Source organism: Aquarana catesbeiana, linkage group LG13 (genome assembly GCF_042186555.1).
Source record: "Aquarana catesbeiana isolate 2022-GZ linkage group LG13, ASM4218655v1, whole genome shotgun sequence".
Classification (NCBI taxonomy): Eukaryota; Metazoa; Chordata; class Amphibia; order Anura; family Ranidae; genus Aquarana; species Aquarana catesbeiana.
The window spans coordinates 21,503,952-21,523,748 of NC_133336.1; the positions used below are offsets into that span (position 1 = coordinate 21,503,952).

The 19,797-nt window shown below is 49.1% G+C and overlaps 1 protein-coding gene across 1 annotated transcript in view; it reads left to right on the plus strand.

Annotated features, from left to right (window-relative positions):
- The window catches only part of LOC141116520 (forkhead box protein N3-like), a 123,266-nt gene that overhangs the window by 17,940 nt on the left and 85,529 nt on the right, over positions 1 to 19,797 (plus strand). The window contains exon 3 of the mRNA XM_073608918.1: positions 19,299 to 19,363. Coding sequence (XP_073465019.1) covers positions 19,299 to 19,363 — 65 coding nt within the window. The remainder of the gene's footprint in view (positions 1 to 19,298; positions 19,364 to 19,797) is intronic.

Sequence of the window (19,797 nt, forward strand, 5' to 3'; positions counted from 1 at the left end):
GTCTCTTTCGCTTTATTTATTTTATTTTTTATTTATGTATATTCGCTTTATTTATGTTTTACTTTACACAACTGAATGCAGTGCAGGAAAGGAGTGTTCCGTGTATGTTTCCCACACCTTGCACTGCCTTTGCAATCTGCCGCGGGTGCCAATACATTGGTAATGGCACCCTTAATGAAGATTGCAAACGCAGTGCTTTTTTGCATAATCAGATCGCATAGTACCGCAATAGCATGCGATTTTGCGCAGCCGCTTTTTCAAAATTAGGGTATGTGCTGCAGGGATATCACATTGCGCTTTTGCACCATGCGATTTCCCACACCAGCAAATGCGCTGCATGTCTAGGAGTGGTAACATGTACATCACCAGCAACCACTTCCACAAGTGTGTCTAAACTCCCTTTCCTCTAAAGCCTGATCCGCATTTGGATCATGCTTCAGAGGTTACTGACAGGCGGCGGGGAACAGGCCCTGCCTGTTTTAACCCCGTTTTTGCCAACAAACGTGCCGCATCCATGTGCATTGCCGGGCATTTGCAACGGTTCCCCGTTTGTTTGAATGTGTAGCGTTCATTGGGGAAACTTTGCTGCAGTCGCGAAGTAAAGCCTATTGCATCTTTAGGGGGAGGGGTGTGTTTGTCAAGTGGCAAAAACGCGCATTTTTGCTGCCCCCAACTGAGCGTCTAATCGAAGCCTTAGATCAGGGGGTCTCCAAACTTTCGAAACAAAGGGCCAGTTTACTGTCATTCAAACTTTAGGGGGGGCTGGACTAGGGCAAGTGGGAGTAAAAAATGTCCTGGCGTCCAGTTGGCGTAAACTATGCCCTATCTTTGGTGTCCCATAGTTGGTGTCATTGGGAGGACTTCCGCCCCATCATTGGTATTAGTGGGAGGAATAGTGCCCCATTGTTCGTGTTAATTGGAGGAATAGTGCCCTATAGTTGGTATCAATGGAAGGAATTCTGCCTGATCATTGGTGTCACTGGGTGGAATAGTGCCCCATTGTTGGTGTCAATGGGTGGAATGTTGCCCCATTGTTGGTGTCACTGGGTGGAATGTTGCCCCATTGTTGGTGTCAATGGGTGGAATGTTGCCCCATTGTTGGTGTCAATGGAAGGAATGTTGCCCCATTGTTGGTGTCAATGGAAGGAATGTTGCCCCATTGTTGGTGTCAATGGAAGGAATGTTGCCCCATTGTTGGTGTCAATGGAAGGAATGTTGCCCCATTGTTGGTGTCAATGGAAGGAATGTTGCCCCATTGTTGGTGTCAATGGAAGGAATGTTGCCCCATTGTTGGTGTCAATGGAAGGAATGTTGCGCCATTGTTGGTGTCAATGGAAGGAATGTTGCCCCATTGTTGGTGTCAATGGAAGGAATGTTGCCCCATTGTTGGTGTCAGTGGAAGGAATGGTGCCCCATTGTTGGTGTCAGTGGAAGGAATGGTGCCCCATCGTTGGTGTCAGTGGAAGGAATGGTGCCCCATCATTGGTGTAAGTGGAAGGAATAGTGCCCCATTGTTGGTGTCAGTTTACCTCGTTTCATTGTGTCTCCTTCACTTTATTTTCAATGTATTTGTGTACATTCACATTATTATTTTTTACTTTACACAACAGAACACAGTGCCCTGTCTTTGGTGTCTGTGGAGGGACTAGTGCCCCATTGTTGATGTCAGTGGATGAATAGTGTCCCATTGTTTTTGTCAATTGAAGGAATTCTGCCCCATCATTGGTGTCAGTGGGAGGAATAGTGCCCCATAGTTGGGATCAATGGAAGGAATTTTGCCTGATCATTGGTGTCAGTGGGAGGAGTCGTGCCCATTTGTTGGTGTCAATGGAAGGAATAGTGCCCCATTGTTGGTGTCAGTTTACCTTATTTCATTGTGTCTCCTTCACTTTATTTTCAATGTATTTGTGTACATTCACATTATTATTTTTTTACTTTACACAACAGAACACAGTGCCCTGTCTTTGGTGTCAGTGGAGGGACTAGTGCCCCATTGTTGTCAGTGAAAGGGATAGACCCCCGAAAGTTTGTGTCAGTGGGAGGAATAGTGCCCCATCATTGGTGTCAGTGGGAGGAATAGTGCCCCATCATTGGTGTCAGTGGAGGAATAGTGCCCCATCATTGGTGTCAGTGGAAGGAATAGTGCCCCATCATTGGTGTCAGTGGAAGGAATAGTGCCCCATCATTGGTGTCAGTGGAAGGAATAGTGCCCCATCATTGGTGTCAGTGGAAGGAATAGTGCCCCATCATTGGTGTCAGTGGGAGAAGTCGTGCCCCATCATTGGTGTTGGAGGAATAGTGCACCATGGTTGGTGTCAATGGAAGGAATTATGCCCGATCATTGGTGTCAGTGGAAGGAATAGTGCCCCATCATTGGTGTCAGTGGAAGGAATAGTGCCCATCATTGGTGTCAGTGGAAGGAATCGTTCCCTTTTGTTGGTGTCAGTGGGAAGAATGGTGTCAGTGGCAGGAATTATGCCCCATTGTTGGTGTCAATGGATGGAATAGAGTCTCAAGTGCCGGATCAAGACAAGCAAAGGGCGCAGTTTGGAGACCACTGCCTTAGATTAGATGCAATTTATAGCCCATTGTAGCCCTAAAATCCCCCGAAATCCTCCCTTATTCAGTCTTTCTGATTTGGCGTCAATAAGTTTAAGCAAATTGGGCAAAAATTTGGGGATATTGGCCAAATTTCAGCAAATTCCTCCCATCTCGGGTGTCCGGGGGGAACATTTCTCATGTTGTATTTCTCATTATAGGAGCCGCTCTGATTCCTCCTCCATTGAATCGTATTGTAATTGTATTGTCTGCCCTCACGTTGTAAAGCGCTGCGCAAACTGTTGGCGCTTTATAAATCCTGAAGAATAATAATAATATAAAATCTAATTTAAACCTCTCATGGGGATGGCGGGACGTCCTCATAGGCAGAGCTGGGACCTGTGCGCGGCGCTCTCATTGGCTGAGGGAGAGAAGTAACTGTTCGGAGATTTAATCCTCCACTAAATAAAACTGGAACATCAGGTTTGGGAGGTTCGACCTTTAAAGGGAAGCTGTTGTTGTTGAGCTGGGGGGGGGGGGGGGGGGGGGAGGCGGCGGTGGGAGTCCGGCAGCGCGGGGGTTAACGATGCCCTGGAACAGTCCTTGCTCCATTTTAGAGCTCAGGGCCGCTCCTTTAGTCTGCCTGCGGATGGGACGGGGGCGTGTAGAGAACAGATCGGGGCCCCCCTCGGATTGCAGAGTTCCTGGTCTCCATAGAGATGCATACCAGCATTGTAAGATAATACAGAGCGTGTGTGAGATCGGCGTAAACACGGGGCTGCGCACCATCGCAGCTGGGCGCCGCTGCAAAACCGCCCCGGGGGTGACGGCCATCCACTTCAAGGGGCTGCGGAGAATTTTTTATGCAGACGTATTTATTAAATCTGGCGCAAAAGGAGAAGAGGTGGTGGGGGAGGGGGGGCTTTGGTGCGCAATTTGCCGCCTTGCGTCACTTGGTGCCAGTTCATGACATTGGAGTTGATTTACTAAAGGCAAATAGACTGTGCACTTTGCAAAGTGCTGTTGCTCCAGAGCTTAGTAAATGAGGTAAAACTTCACTGTGCAAAAATAACACCCAATCACGGGCAAGGAAAATAAAAAAAAACTGCATTTTTGCTTGCATGTGATTGGATGATGGAAGTCAGCAGAGCTTCTGCTCATTTACTAAGCTCTGGAGCAACTGCACTTTGCAGAGTGCACAGTCTATTTGCCTTTAGTAAATCAACCCCATTGGGTCCCAGCATGGGTAGTCACCATTAATGACACGGGAATGATGCGGCCCATACACCCAAGACGTCCTTGTTAAAATCTGGTAACCCATATACCAGTGATGGCGAACCATTCTGGATGCGTTTCTGTATGCGCATTTTTAACGCGTTCTGGTGCGTTTTTTATGCGTTTCCGATGCATTCCAGATGCTTTTTTCCTGTTTTTTTTTTTTCTTTTTTTTTTTTGGTTCACTGTACTTGGGTCCGGTACATTTTTGATAAGTTTTTGGTGCATTCCAGTTAGTTTTTGATGCGTTTTTACTGCATTTCAGTACAGTCCATTGCACCAAAAACGCAGCATGTTCTAAATCAATGCCACACCGCGAGAGACGGACGGGAAAGCGGCGGCGATCAGTGGCCTCCTTACACCCAAGAGGAGGCAGATCAGGCGGACGTGGATCCGGGCTGCAGCTCCTCACTTCGCGCGGGCATTGCTTCTCCTTCAGGCCGAACAGGAAATGGGTCCTGATTGAGACCCGATTGGCTGGGAGTCCTAAGGCTCCCTGGCCAATTGGGTCTCAGGAACTGTTTCCTGATTGGCCGGGAGGGGAATCGAAGACAATAGCGAATATTAGTTTTACTACTGTCGCACAATAGCTAATTGGCTTTGTTTTGAAGCCAATTAGAGCCTCGGTAGATTAGGGGGCCGGACGCATGGGCGGGGAGGGGTGGGTGCCTGGCGCCCCCTATGGATGGGCCGCCACTGATATTATATATATTTTAAAATGGATTTTATTTAGAGATGTATTCAGTTTAGTGATAATTAAAAAAAAAAAAAAAAAAAAAAAAAATTGTATGTGTGTATGTGTGTGTGTATGTGTGTATATATATATATATATATATATATATATATATATATATTATATATATATATATATATATATATATATATAACATGTGGACTTCTTCTAATGCATCTTATAAATATAAAAATGTATAATTGTATTAAAAAAAAAAAAATATTTATTTTTTAATACAAGTATAATTTTTATAGATCTATAAAGTACATTTTAAATATTTTATATACAGATACACTGTGTGTGATATATATATATATATATATATATATATATATATATATATATATATATATATATATATATATATATATATATATATATACACATTTTTAAATTATTGTTTTATGTATGTGTGTGTGTGTGTATATACATATATATATGTATATATATATATGTATATAATCTGTATATAAAATATTTAAAATGTACTTTATAGATATATAAGAATTATAATTGTATTAAAAAAAAATTAAAAAAAAAAAAAAAATAAAAAAATAAAAAAAATATATATATATATATATATATATATATATATATATATATATATATATATATATATATATATATATATGTAAATTTTATATATATGTAAATTTTATATATATATATATATATATATATATATATATTATATTATATATTTTTTAATACAGTTATAAATTTTATATATCTCCTAAGATGCATTAGCAGAAGTAAAAAAAAAAAACAAAGAAATCTTAATATTGGCGTCCTGCCGCCATTGGAAGATTAGGCGCCGTAGTGCTGTCGGTATTTTCTGAACACATTTTTTTTTTTTTCTGCTCACTGAATGGCGCCCAGTAGTGGACAGATCTCGGCACGCATTGCCAGCTGCAGTAAGGTGCGAGTTCAGGCGTTCTATCACGTAGGCCTCAGTGTGGCTTCTGCTGGCAGTGGCGATGTTCGGAGGCCGGGGGGTGTTGGATGGGTATATTTATCTCTCTCTGTCATACACACTTGTTTGCCTATCTGGTTACACACATTTCTCCTCTCCCTCAACGTGTCCCTGTTTGTGTTTTTCAATAATGACTTTGTGCTGAGTACATTTCCAGACTCCGGCCTGAGCGGAACAGAGCGGCCATTGTGCGTGGAGAGAGTGTGGGCGCAGATCACGCGTCTCCCGAGCGCAGATCCCCCCCCCAGCTTCCACCAGTTACATGCGATGTGGTCTCTCTGCTGACCATTAGGTGGATGTCCTAACTGATGTTGCTTCCTTGTTACTTTAAATATTCCTTGTTACATATCAGTGCTGCTGATCTCCTACAGCCTGTTTGCATCAACTTCCCGTCTACTTGCAATGGCCATGTCTGGGGACTTTAGTAAATCAGTGGGACAAGGGGGGAAGGTTAATAGCGGCGCACAGCCGGAAAAGTATGTAATGGTTGTGTTGAAATATATGCTGATGGTTGTGCGACACCGCAACAAATTGATGTGTTTACTAGCAGTGTACTAAATATGGACTCTCTCTTCTGCCCAGAGTGCGCTTCCATTGGAGGGCCTGGAATCCCCCCCCCCCCCCCCCCCCCCACCCCCCCTCCAGCAGCTCCCACGCCCCCCCCCCCCGCTCTGCCTTCCCGGAGTCATGTTTTGTATCTGTTTTGCTCGCCATAAGGTGTACGGTTGCGCCTCCCTATGACCGTTCCACAGCAGCCACTTTATATAAAATGATGATATAATGTAACAAATCTTAATCCACAAGTTTCAGAACGGCGGGAGAAACCGGTGAAATATTCCCGTCCTTCGCCATGAATGATTTCCACGTATACATGGCGCCCGCCGCCTCGCCTATGTGCTCCGTGCTTCTCTCCAGAAATTCGAGCGCTCCCCTTGTGACACCCTGCCAGCTTTCACCTTGAAACGGATATCTTCCCAGCACACAGATTGCCTGAAGCACTGCTGGGGCTCGCAGGCGGTATTGTTGACCGTCGCTAAGCAACACAATAACTGTCATATTTTCTGCAACAGGCGGGTGCTGCCTCTGTGTTCTGACAATAGAAGCTCAGTGTAATGTATTCAGCGCTCACATCCTGGTCTTTCCTAACATGGGTATACAGTGCTCGCTTATAACTGGTACTGTGTGCACCCTCTTTGCACAACACAGTCACAGTGCCCACCCTGCTCGATCGTAACGGGCACTGTATGCACCCTGCTTGCTTATAACGGGCACTGTATGCACCCTGCTTGCTTTATAACGGGCACTGTGTGCACCCTGCTTGCTTATAACGGGCACTGTGTGCACCCTGCTTGCTTATAACGGGCACTGTGTGCACCCTGCTTGCTTATAACGGGCACTGTGTGCACCCTGCTTGCTTATAACGGGCACTGTGTGCACCCTGCTTGCTTATAACGGCACTGTGTGCACCCTGCTTGCTTATAACGGGCACTGTGTGCACCCTGCTTGCTTATAACGGGCACTGTGTGCACCCTGCTTGCTTATAACGGGCACTGTGTGCACCCTGCTTGCTTATAACGGGCACTGTGTGCACCCTGCTTGCTTATAACGGGCACTGTGTGCACCCTGCTTGCTTATAACGGGCACTGTGTGCACCCTGCTTGCTTATAACGGGCACTGTGTGCACCCTGCTTGCTTATAACGGGCACTGTGTGCACCCTGCTTGCTTATAACGGGCACTGTGTGCACCCTGCTTGCTTATAACGGGCACTGTGTGCACCCTGCTTGCTTATAACGGGCACTGTGTGCACCCTGCTTGCTTATAACGGGCACTGTGTGCACCCTGCTTGCTTATAACGGGCACTGTGTGCACCCTGCTTGCTTATAACGGGCACTGTGTGCACCCTGCTTGCTTATAACGGGCACCGTGTGCACCCTGCTTGCTTATAACGGGCACCGTGTGCACCCTGCTTGCTTATAACGGGCACCGTGTGCACCCTGCTTGCTTATAACGGGCACCGTGTGCACCCTGCTTGCTTATAACGGGCACCGTGTGCACCCTGCTTGCTTATAACGGGCACCGTGTGCAGCCCGCTCGCTTATAACTGGCATTTTGTGCACCTTTCTCGGCTATAACTGCCACTGTGTGCATCCTGCTTACTTATAACTGGTACTGCATATGCTTATAGCTGGCACCGTGTGCAACCTGCTCACTTATAACTGACATTTTGTGCACCCTGCTCACTTATAACTGGCACTGCATTTGCACTGCTTTGTTATAATTGGGACTCTATACACCCTGCTTACTTATAACTGGTACTCTGTGCATTATGTATGCTTATAGCTGGCACAGTGTGATCCCTGATTGCTTATTGCTGACGCTCTGTTTTGCCTTCTAGCTTATAATTGGCACTGTGTGCAGCCTGCTGGCATTCTGTGCGCCCTGCTCACTTATGTTCTCTGCTTTCTCCTATAACTGGAATTCTGTTTACCTTGTTTGCTTATGACTGACACTGTGTGCACCCTGCTCATAAACCTTGTACTGTATGCACTCCGTATGCTTATTACTGGCACTCTGTGCCTCCTGCTTGCTAATAACTGGCACTGTGTGCACCCTGCTTGCTAATAACGGGCACTGTGTGCACCCTGCTTGCTAATAACTGGCACTGTGTGCACCCTGCTTGCTAATAACTGGCACTGTGTGCACCCTGCTTGCTAATAACTGGCACTGTGTGCACCCTGCTTGCTAATAACGGGCACTGTGTGCACCCTGCTTGCTTATAACGGGCACTGTGTGCACCCTGCTTGCTAATAACGGGCACTGTGTGCACCCTGCTTGCTAATAACGGGCACTGTGTGCACCCTGCTTGCTTATAACGGGCACTGTGTGCACCCTGCTTGCTAATAACGGGCACTGTGTGCACCCTGCTTGCTAATAACGGGCACTGTGTGCACCCTGCTTGCTTATAACGGGCACTGTGTGCACCCTGCTTGCTAATAACGGGCACTGTGTGCACCCTGCTTGCTAATAACGGGCACTGTGTGCACCCTGCTTGCTTATAACGGGCACTGTGTGCACCCTGCTGGCGTTCTGTGGGCTCTGCTCACTTCTAATGCCCTGTACACACGGTCGGACTTTGTTCGGACATTCCGACAACAAAATCCTAGGATTTTTTCCGACGGATGTTGGCTCAAACTTGTATTGCACACACACGGTCACACAAAGTTGTCGGAAAATCCGATCGTTCTAAACGCGGTGACCTAAAACACGTACGTCGGGACTATAAACGGGGCAGTAGCCAATAGTTTTCGTCTCTTTATTTTATTCTGAGCATGCGTGGCACTTTGTGCGTCGGATTTGTGTACACACGATCGGAATTTCCGACAACGGATTTTGTTGTCGGAAAATTTTATCTCCTGCTCTCCAACTTTGTGTGTCGGAAAATCCGATGGAAAATGTCCGATGGAGCCCACACACGGTCGGAATTTCCGACAACACGCTCCGATCGGACATTTTCCATCGGAAAATCCGGGGCATAACTGGAACTCTGTTCTCTGCTTTCTTCTATAAATTGAATTCTGTTTACCTTGTTTGCTGATGACTGACACTGTGTGCACCCTTCTCGTATAAACCTTGTACTGTATGTACTCCGTATGCCTATAACTGGCACTGTGTGCACCCTGCTTGCATATAACTGGCACTGTGTGTACCCTGCTTGCTAATAACTGGCATGTGCATACTTGCTTATAGCTGGCACTGTGCGCACACTGCTTGCTTATAACTGACACCCCATGCACGCTGTTCACTTATAACTGGTACCCTATGCACCCAGCTCACTTATAACTATCATCATATCCACAGTGCTCATTTATATCTGCTGCAGTGGGCACTCTGCTTGCTAATAACTGGCACTGCTGTGTGGGGCAGCTGTGGGCTAACAGAGCGGGCTCCATGCTGGATAATAACTTGCGGACAGTTTCAGCTGTGCCATTTGTCATGGACAGAGCTCTGCTCTCTGTGTCTCTGACACCTATTCCCTGACACAACCACCCCAGTGTCTCTTTACTGCATTTTATGGCCTGTGATTGGGCACCCCGGGGTCTGCTATAAATCCTATGTAATGAGTCGCCCTCCCGCCAGCCCCAGACCTCCATTATGTGTCCCTTGTACACCGCTGCCACTGCAGACAAACTTTGTCAGAGCTGCATTTGTCTCCCTTAACGAGATGGCCTCTTTAATCACGTCGTTTAGTTAAATGGCCTCATTAGTAGAGCTCTTTGGAAACCACGTTTCTAGCCGAGGCCTCAATAAAAGGCCGCAAAAAAACTATTGGTGGAATATGAGGATTGCAGCATTAATGGAGAGGCCACGAGCACTTCAGGGACCCTTATAGGGAGGCCATGCCATAACCTTCTGAACGTAACAATCTGGCCCATATAATGTCTGTTTATAGAGGTCGGCAAAATAACGGCATTTTCGACCGCCTTGCTCACCAGCTAGTAAAGGTTTGACATGGAAAATGGTGATGGCAGAGAGCCATGTGAGGATGCTTGAATGTTGAAGGTTGGCGGAAAATAGTAAAAACTAGAAAATGTGATGGAAAGAAAAATGTCGCCTTGAGTAAAATTCTACAATTCACCCTGTTGGAAAGACGACATTGTGACCAGTTTAGACCTGCATGCGGTTAATTTATGTGCACTGTGTAGACAAAAATCTTTGAACACCTGACCATCACACCTATATCTGCTTGTTGGACATCCCATTCCAAAACCATGTCCTAATAATATGAAGTCGGCCCTCGGTGGGCCATCAATATGGAGTCGGCCCTCGGTGGGCCATCAATATGGAGTCGGCCCTCGGTGGGCCATCAATATGGAGTCGGCCCTCGGTGGGCCATCAATATGGAGTCGGCCCTCGGTGGGCCATCAATATGGAGTCGGCCCTCGGTGGGCCATCAATATGGAGTCGGCCCTCGGTGGGCCATCAATATGGAGTCGGCCCTCGGTGGGCCATCAATATGGAGTCGGCCCTCGGTGGGCCATCAATATGGAGTCGGCCCTCGGTGGGCCATCAATATGGAGTCGGCCCTCGGTGGGCCATCAATATGGAGTCGGCCCTCGGTGGGCCATCAATATGGAGTCGGCCCTCGGTGGGCCATCAATATGGAGTCGGCCCTCGGTGGGCCATCAATATGGAGTCGGCCCTCGGTGGGCCATCAATATGGAGTCGGCCCTCGGTGGGCCAACAATATGGTTTGGGCCCCCAGGGTCATTACGTTGCCCCCCCTTCCCCCATGGCCTCGATGGCCAATAAATATGGTGTTAACCCCATATAGTCATTAATATGGCGTTGGCCCTCCCATGGCTATTAATATGGGATTGCCCCCCCCCTCCCATGGCCATTAATATGGCGTTGGCATGTATGCCCAGACATCAATAGAAATGGATAGTTGTTCTAATCTCTCTCCCCTCTAACCAAAACAAACAAAAAAATGTTTTGCCATTAGTTATACTTTACATGGATCTACTGCAGGGGTCTCCAATTTGTGGTGCAGAGACCAGATGCAGCCATTTGCTTGCTTGGCTCTTGGGGCTCTATTTCATCCATTGACACCAATGATGGGGTACAATTCCTCCCACTACCACCAAAGATGGGGCACAATTCCTCCCACTACCACCAAAGATGGGGCACAATTCCTCCCACTACCACCAAAGATGGGGCACAATTCCTCCCACTACCACCAAAGATGGGGCACAGTTCCTCCCACTACCACCAAAGATGGGGCACAATTCCTCCCACTACCACCAAAGATGGGGCACAGTTCCTCCCACTACCACCAAAGATGGGGCACAATTCCTCCCACTACCACCAAAGATGGGGCACAATTCCTCCCACTGCCACCAAAGATGGGGCAAAATTCCCCCCACTGCCACCAAAGATGGGGCAAAATTCCCCCCACTGCCACCAAAGATGGGGCAAAATTCCCCCCACTGCCACCAAAGATGGGGCAAAATTCCCCCCACTGCCACCAAAGATGGGGCAAAATTCCCCCCACTGCCACCAAAGATGGGGCAAAATTCCCCCCACTGCCACCAAAGATGGGGCAAAATTCCCCCCACTGCCACCAAAGATGGGGCACAATTACCCCCACTGCCACCAAAGATGGGGCACAATTACCCCCACTGCCACCAAAGATGGGGCACAATTACCCCCACTGCCACCAAAGATGGGGCACAATTACCCCCACTGCCACCAAAGATGGGGCACAATTACCCCCACTGCCACCAAAGATGGGGCACAATTACCCCCACTGCCACCAAAGATGGGGCACAATTACCCCCACTGCCACCAAAGATGGGGCACAATTCCCCCCACTGCCACCAAAGATGGGGCACAATTCCCCCCACTGCCACCAAAGATGGGGCACAATTCCCCCCACTGCCACCAAAGATGGGGCACAATTCCCCCCACTGCCACCAAAGATGGGGCACAATTCCCCCCACTGCCACCAAAGATGGGGCACAATTCCCCCCACTGCCACCAAAGATGGGGCACAATTCCCCCCACTGCCACCAAAGATGGGGCACAATTCCCCCCACTGCCACCAAAGATGGGGCACAATTCCCCCCACTGCCACCAAAGATGGGGCACAATTCCCCCCACTGCCACCAAAGATGGGGCACAATTCCCCCCACTGCCACCAAAGATGGGGCACAATTCCCCCCACTGCCACCAAAGATGGGGCACAATTCCCCCCACTGCCACCAAAGATGGGGCACAATTCCCCCCACTGCCACCAAAGATGGGGCACAATTCCCCCCACTGCCACCAAAGATGGGGCACAATTCCCCCCACTGCCACCAAAGATGGGGCACAATTCCCCCCACTGCCACCAAAGATGGGGCACAATTCCCCCCACTGCCACCAAAGATGGGGCACAATTCCCCCCACTGCCACCAAAGATGGGGCACAATTCCCCCCACTGCCACCAAAGATGGGGCACAATTCCCCCCACTGCCACCAAAGATGGGGCACAATTCCCCCCACTGCCACCAAAGATGGGGCACAATTCCCCCCACTGCCACCAAAGATGGGGCACAATTCCCCCCACTGCCACCAAAGATGGGGCACAATTCCCCCCACTGCCACCAAAGATGGGGCACAATTCCCCCCACTGCCACCAAAGATGGGGCACAATTCCCCCCACTGCCACCAAAGATGGGGCACAATTCCCCCCACTGCCACCAAAGATGGGGCACAATTCCCCCCACTGCCACCAAAGATGGGGCACAATTCCCCCCACTGCCACCAAAGATGGGGCACAATTCCCCCCACTGCCACCAAAGATGGGGCACAATTCCCCCCACTGCCACCAAAGATGGGGCACAATTCCCCCCACTGCCACCAAAGATGGGGCACAATTCCCCCCACTGCCACCAAAGATGGGGCACAATTCCCCCCACTGCCACCAAAGATGGGGCACAATTCCCCCCACTGCCACCAAAGATGGGGCACAATTCCCCCCACTGCCACCAAAGATGGGGCACAATTCCCCCCACTGCCACCAAAGATGGGGCACAATTCCCCCCACTGCCACCAAAGATGGGGCACAATTCCCCCCACTGCCACCAAAGATGGGGCACAATTCCCCCCACTGCCACCAAAGATGGGGCACAATTCCCCCCACTGCCACCAAAGATGGGGCACAATTCCCCCCACTGCCACCAAAGATGGGGCACAATTCCCCCCACTGCCACCAAAGATGGGGCACAATTCCCCCCACTGCCACCAAAGATGGGGCACAATTCCCCCCACTGCCACCAAAGATGGGGCACAATTCCCCCCACTGCCACCAAAGATGGGGCACAATTCCCCCCACTGCCACCAAAGATGGGGCACAATTCCCCCCACTGCCACCAAAGATGGGGCACAATTCCCCCCACTGCCACCAAAGATGGGGCACAATTCCCCCCACTGCCACCAAAGATGGGGCACAATTCCCCCCACTGCCACCAAAGATGGGGCACAATTCCCCCCACTGCCACCAAAGATGGGGCACAATTCCCCCCACTGCCACCAAAGATGGGGCACAATTCCCCCCACTGCCACCAAAGATGGGGCACAATTCCCCCCACTGCCACCAAAGATGGGGCACAATTCCCCCCACTGCCACCAAAGATGGGGCACAATTCCCCCCACTGCCACCAAAGATGGGGCACAATTCCCCCCACTGCCACCAAAGATGGGGCACAATTCCCCCCACTGCCACCAAAGATGGGGCACAATTCCCCCCACTGCCACCAAAGATGGGGCACAATTCCCCCCACTGCCACCAAAGATGGGGCACAATTCCCCCCACTGCCACCAAAGATGGGGCACAATTCCCCCCACTGCCACCAAAGATGGGGCACAATTCCCCCCACTGCCACCAAAGATGGGGCACAATTCCCCCCACTGCCACCAAAGATGGGGCACAATTCCCCCCACTGCCACCAAAGATGGGGCACAATTCCCCCCACTGCCACCAAAGATGGGGCACAATTCCCCCCACTGCCACCAAAGATGGGGCACAATTCCCCCCACTGCCACCAAAGATGGGGCACAATTCCCCCCACTGCCACCAAAGATGGGGCACAATTCCCCCCACTGCCACCAAAGATGGGGCACAATTCCCCCCACTGCCACCAAAGATGGGGCACAATTCCCCCCACTGCCACCAAAGATGGGGCACAATTCCCCCCACTGCCACCAAAGATGGGGCACAATTCCCCCCACTGCCACCAAAGATGGGGCACAATTCCCCCCACTGCCACCAAAGATGGGGCACAATTCCCCCCACTGCCACCAAAGATGGGGCACAATTCCCCCCACTGCCACCAAAGATGGGGCACAATTCCCCCCACTGCCACCAAAGATGGGGCACAATTCCCCCCACTGCCACCAAAGATGGGGCACAATTCCCCCCACTGCCACCAAAGATGGGGCACAATTCCCCCCACTGCCACCAAAGATGGGGCACAATTCCCCCCACTGCCACCAAAGATGGGGCACAATTCCCCCCACTGCCACCAAAGATGGGGCACAATTCCCCCCACTGCCACCAAAGATGGGGCACAATTCCCCCCACTGCCACCAAAGATGGGGCACAATTCCCCCCACTGCCACCAAAGATGGGGCACAATTCCCCCCACTGCCACCAAAGATGGGGCACAATTCCCCCCACTGCCACCAAAGATGGGGCACAATTCCCCCCACTGCCACCAAAGATGGGGCACAATTCCCCCCACTGCCACCAAAGATGGGGCACAATTCCCCCCACTGCCACCAAAGATGGGGCACAATTCCCCCCACTGCCACCAAAGATGGGGCACAATTCCCCCCACTGCCACCAAAGATGGGGCACAATTCCCCCCACTGCCACCAAAGATGGGGCACAATTCCCCCCACTGCCACCAAAGATGGGGCACAATTCCCCCCACTGCCACCAAAGATGGGGCACAATTCCCCCCACTGCCACCAAAGATGGGGCACAATTCCCCCCACTGCCACCAAAGATGGGGCACAATTCCCCCCACTGCCACCAAAGATGGGGCACAATTCCCCCCACTGCCACCAAAGATGGGGCACAATTCCCCCCACTGCCACCAAAGATGGGGCACAATTCCCCCCACTGCCACCAAAGATGGGGCACAATTCCCCCCACTGCCACCAAAGATGGGGCACAATTCCCCCCACTGCCACCAAAGATGGGGCACAATTCCCCCCACTGCCACCAAAGATGGGGCACAATTCCCCCCACTGCCACCAAAGATGGGGCACAATTCCCCCCACTGCCACCAAAGATGGGGCACAATTCCCCCCACTGCCACCAAAGATGGGGCACAATTCCCCCCACTGCCACCAAAGATGGGGCACAATTCCCCCCACTGCCACCAAAGATGAGACATTGTTTTTTCCCCACTGACGTTGGGATCTTTTCTACCCCCATTGGCCACAGTCCGGCCCTCCTAAAGTCTGAAGAACAGTAATCTGGCCCTTTGTTTAGGGAGTTTGGAGACCCCGATCCACTGTATAAATTACATGAACCATGTAAACTAGAAAAATGTTCAGTTCTGTTTTTATATAAGGAAGTAAATTGATACATTGTTTTATTTTGTCCTCAGTCTGTATATAAACATGCCACAAAGATTCAGTTATTTCTTTGTTCTTTTTGTATCTTTATTGTTTTTGGGGATATGAAATGCGAAGATTTTCTTTTCTGATATTTCATTTTATAACTTTCTCACTCTTCTGGGAAGGCTTTTGGAGTGCTTTGGAATTTGTGTCCAATCCTGAGGTCACACAGGCTAGGTTCACACAGGGGGTTTACTAAAACTGAATGTGGTGAGCTGTCCATAGTAACCAATCGGCATCTAACTTTAGCTTGTTCCATCAAGCTTTGACCATAAAACTTGGAAGCTGATTGGTTATTATGCACAGCTGCACCGGATTCTGTGTGCTCCAGCTTTAGTAAATCACTTTTCAGAGGGTGGTAAATATGCATCTTCCAGACGCTTAGGAGGCAAGGTCCCCCTGCTCAAGAAAGCACATGTACAGGACAGACGGAAGTTTGCTAATGAACATCTAAATAATTCAGAGGAGAACCGGTAAGAGTGTTGTGGTCAGATGAGACCAAAATCAAGATTTTTGGCATCAACCCAACTCTCCGTGTTTGGAGGAGGAATGCTCCCTATGACCCCAAGAACACCATCCCCACCATCAAACATGGAGGTGGAAACATTATGCTTTGGGGTGTTTTTCTGCTGAGGGGACAGGACAACTTCACCGAGTCAAAGGCACAATAAACTGGGCCATTTACCGTCAAATCTTGGGTGAGAACCTCCTTCTCCCAGTCAGGGCATTGACATTGGGTCGTGAATTGGGTACTCCAGCATGACAATGACCCAAAACACACGGCCAAGCCAACAAAGGAGTGGCTCAAGGAGAAGCACATTAAGGTCCTGGAGTGGCCTAGCCAGTCTCCAGACCTTAATCCCATAGAAAATATGTGGAGAGAGCTGTAGGTTCGAGTTGCCAAACGTCAGCCTCCAAACCTTAATGACTTGGAGAGGATCTGCAAAGAGGACAAAATCCCTCCTGAGATGTGCAAACCTGGGGACCAATAACGGGGAACGTCTGACCTCTGTAAATGCCAACAAGGGTTTTGCCACCAAGTACTAAGTCATGCTTTGTGAAGGGGTCAAATACTTAGTTTTTTTACATTTTTTAACCGCCCTGCTGGGGGTTAGTGAAATATCAAGCATCTAAACAGACACCCAACGTCTCACTTTTGAGACTGAGAAAGAGATTCCTTGAATCCCTTCTCAGCAACCTCAGCTGCAGTGAATGAACAGGTAGTGGAGGTACAGAGGCTCCCTGTTCACAAACTGAAGGAGGAAGGGGCCCACAGGGGGATCGTTTCCAGTAATGGCGCCCACTCCTGCTGCTCTGGGCCCCTTCTGTTGAACTTACGTGGCCTGGGCCCTATACAGGAGGGCAGGCGCTACCCCCTTATCAGCGGTCCTGCCCAAAGGTGTTGGATTTGGAACTTTCCTCTAAGTGTTTTTTTTTTTTTTTTTTTTTAATGTTTTTGCCGCATTTATGTAAATATGGCGTTGACAGGCTTTGTAGAATTGGAGGAAAAGCAAGCGATAGCAGCGAGCGTCATGGAAAGCGACTATTTTGCAGATCGTTTTCAGCTAAGCCCCCGAGACTTTGAACGCCTTGACCGCGGCTCTTGTATATGGGCCCCGCAGAGCCCGGCGCAGCTTTGATTATTTGCAGGGATTTGTAGAAGGGGGGAAACGTGTCCTTTTGAGATTCTTTTTGTTTGCCGTGAGCGCGGCTTGAATGAGCGGCGGCATGTGAAGGGTTGTGTCGCTGAATGACTTGCCAACCCGAGAATCTCCTCTTAATTCTTCTGAAGTGTGACGGGGAGGTGCCGAGCGCCCTGCGCCCATTGTGGCTCTTCATTTACAGCAGGGTCGGGGTCATACCACTCGTAAAAAAAAAAATACACAAGAGGACGGCTTTACAACATCCCATCCACAATACCAGCGAAGTGTGTGCCAGACGGCCTCTCTACATCACTGTCAGTGTTCTTGTCAAACGCCCAACTTTTTATAGACAGACGTTTACATTTGAACACTTTATAGACAGCAAGTCACTTTACAAGTCTGAGTACATTTGATAAGTCACAAAATATTACGGAATCGTTTTTTTTTTAGAAAAGCTCCACCTTTTATCATTTGAAAAGCCATCATTGAGCTCCTGTTGGTGACTTTCCCTAGGCTGAGATGATGTCATCCGTCTGTTGCAGGTAGAAGGAAGCATTTCCTCAGTCTCCTCTTCCCAGCGATCAGACTGCAACATTGTAACTTTGTAGAAGGAGGAAGCATTTCCTCAGTCTCCTCTCCCCCAGAGGTCAGATTGTAACTTAGTAGAAGGAGGAAGAATTTTCTCAATCTCCTCTTCCCAGAGATCAGACTGCAACATTGTAACTTTGTAGGAGGAAGCATTTCCTCAGTCTCCTCTCCCCCAGAGATCAATCTGTACATTGTAACTTTGTAGAAGGCGGAGGAAGCATAGCCTCAGTCTCCTCTCCACCAGTGATCAGGCTGTACATTGAAACTTTGTAGAAGGAAGAAGCAGCATTTTCTCAGTCTCCCCTCCCCCATTGATCAGTCTGTACATTGTAACTTTGTAGAAGGAAGAAGAAGCATTTCCTCAGTCTCCACTTCTCTAGGGATCAGACTGTACATTGTAACTTTGTAGAAAGAGGAGGAAGCACTTCCTCAGTCTCCCCCCCAGTGATCAGACTGTACATTGTAACTTTGTAGAAGAAGGAGGAAGCATTTTTTCTAATTTTTCTCATTTTTCTCCCGAGATCAGATTGTAACTTTGTAGAAGGAGGAGGAAGCATAGCCTCAGTCTCCTCTCCACCAGTGATCAGGCTGTACATTGTAACTTTGAGAAAATTCTGCTTCTTCCTTCTACAGTCTCCCCTCCCCCATTGATCAGTCTGTACATTGTAACTTTGTAGAAGGAAGAAGAAGCATTTCCTCAGTCTCCTCTCCCCCAGTGATCAGACTGTACATTGTAACTTTGTAGAAGGAAGAAGAAGCATTTCCTCAGTCTCCTCTCCCCTAGAGATCAGACTGTACATTGTATCTTTGTAGAAGAAGGAGGAAGCATTTCCTCAGTTTCCCCTCCCCCAGTGATCAGACTGTACATTGTAACTTTGTAGACGGAAGAAGCATTTCCTCAGTCTCCTCTCCCCCAGTGATCAGTTTGTACATTGTAACTTTGTAGACGGAAGAAGAAGCATTTCCTCAGTCTCCCCTCCCCCAGTGATCAGTCTGTACGTTGTAACTTTGTAGCAGATCAGAAGGTGAGGGGCAGCAGGGGCTGATCTGTGTCAGACTTTTGTGAACATGAGCCGCACGGGTCCCAGGTTGTACATGATTGTGTTATCTCTGATCTTAGTCCAGGGAGTAGGCGGTGACCCTGGATGATTCCTGAACAAATATGGCACCGTCCTGGCAAAAAAAAAAAAAAAATCAGATGAAGGCATTGTCAACGGAAGTCCTATGACAGTTGTGGAAAGTAATAAAATCCTGAAAATGTTGCACTGATACGTTACTAAGCATGCATAACTTTGAATGGCTCCTTCAGTAGAATAGCTGATTTAGTGCCGCACTTTGTACATCCATTGCTGATCTTTCTGTTTTTTTTTTTTGCAGCACATCGGTCCCTCCCCTCTGGCCAGGAAGCGGCTTCTTCAAGAAAAATGGTGCGCTACTCCAGGGTAAGTCTCCATCGATGCCTTTGCTTGTCCTTCTACTTCTGTCCCCTCAGGCCTCGGGGGGAGCCTGCACCTCTGATAATGGCGGACCCCTCTGTGAGCGCCGTGTCCTCAAAACCGAATGTCGTGTGCTGGACGGATCTCATCTTATAGATTATAGAGAGTGCCAAGTGTGGCTGCCTGACATCAAAGGGCCACATTCAGGAAATGTAATGCTATAGAAAACTGTCAGAGACTGAAAATTCTATAGGAATCATTGGAGACTGGGGACATGCTATATGAGTTGGTGGAGACTGGGGACATGCTGTAGGAGTTATTGGAGACTTGGGACATGCTATAGGGATTATTAAAGACTTGGGACATGCTACAGGAATCACCGGAGACTGGGGACATGTTATGGGTGTCATCGAAGACTGGGGACATGCTGTGGGAGTTGT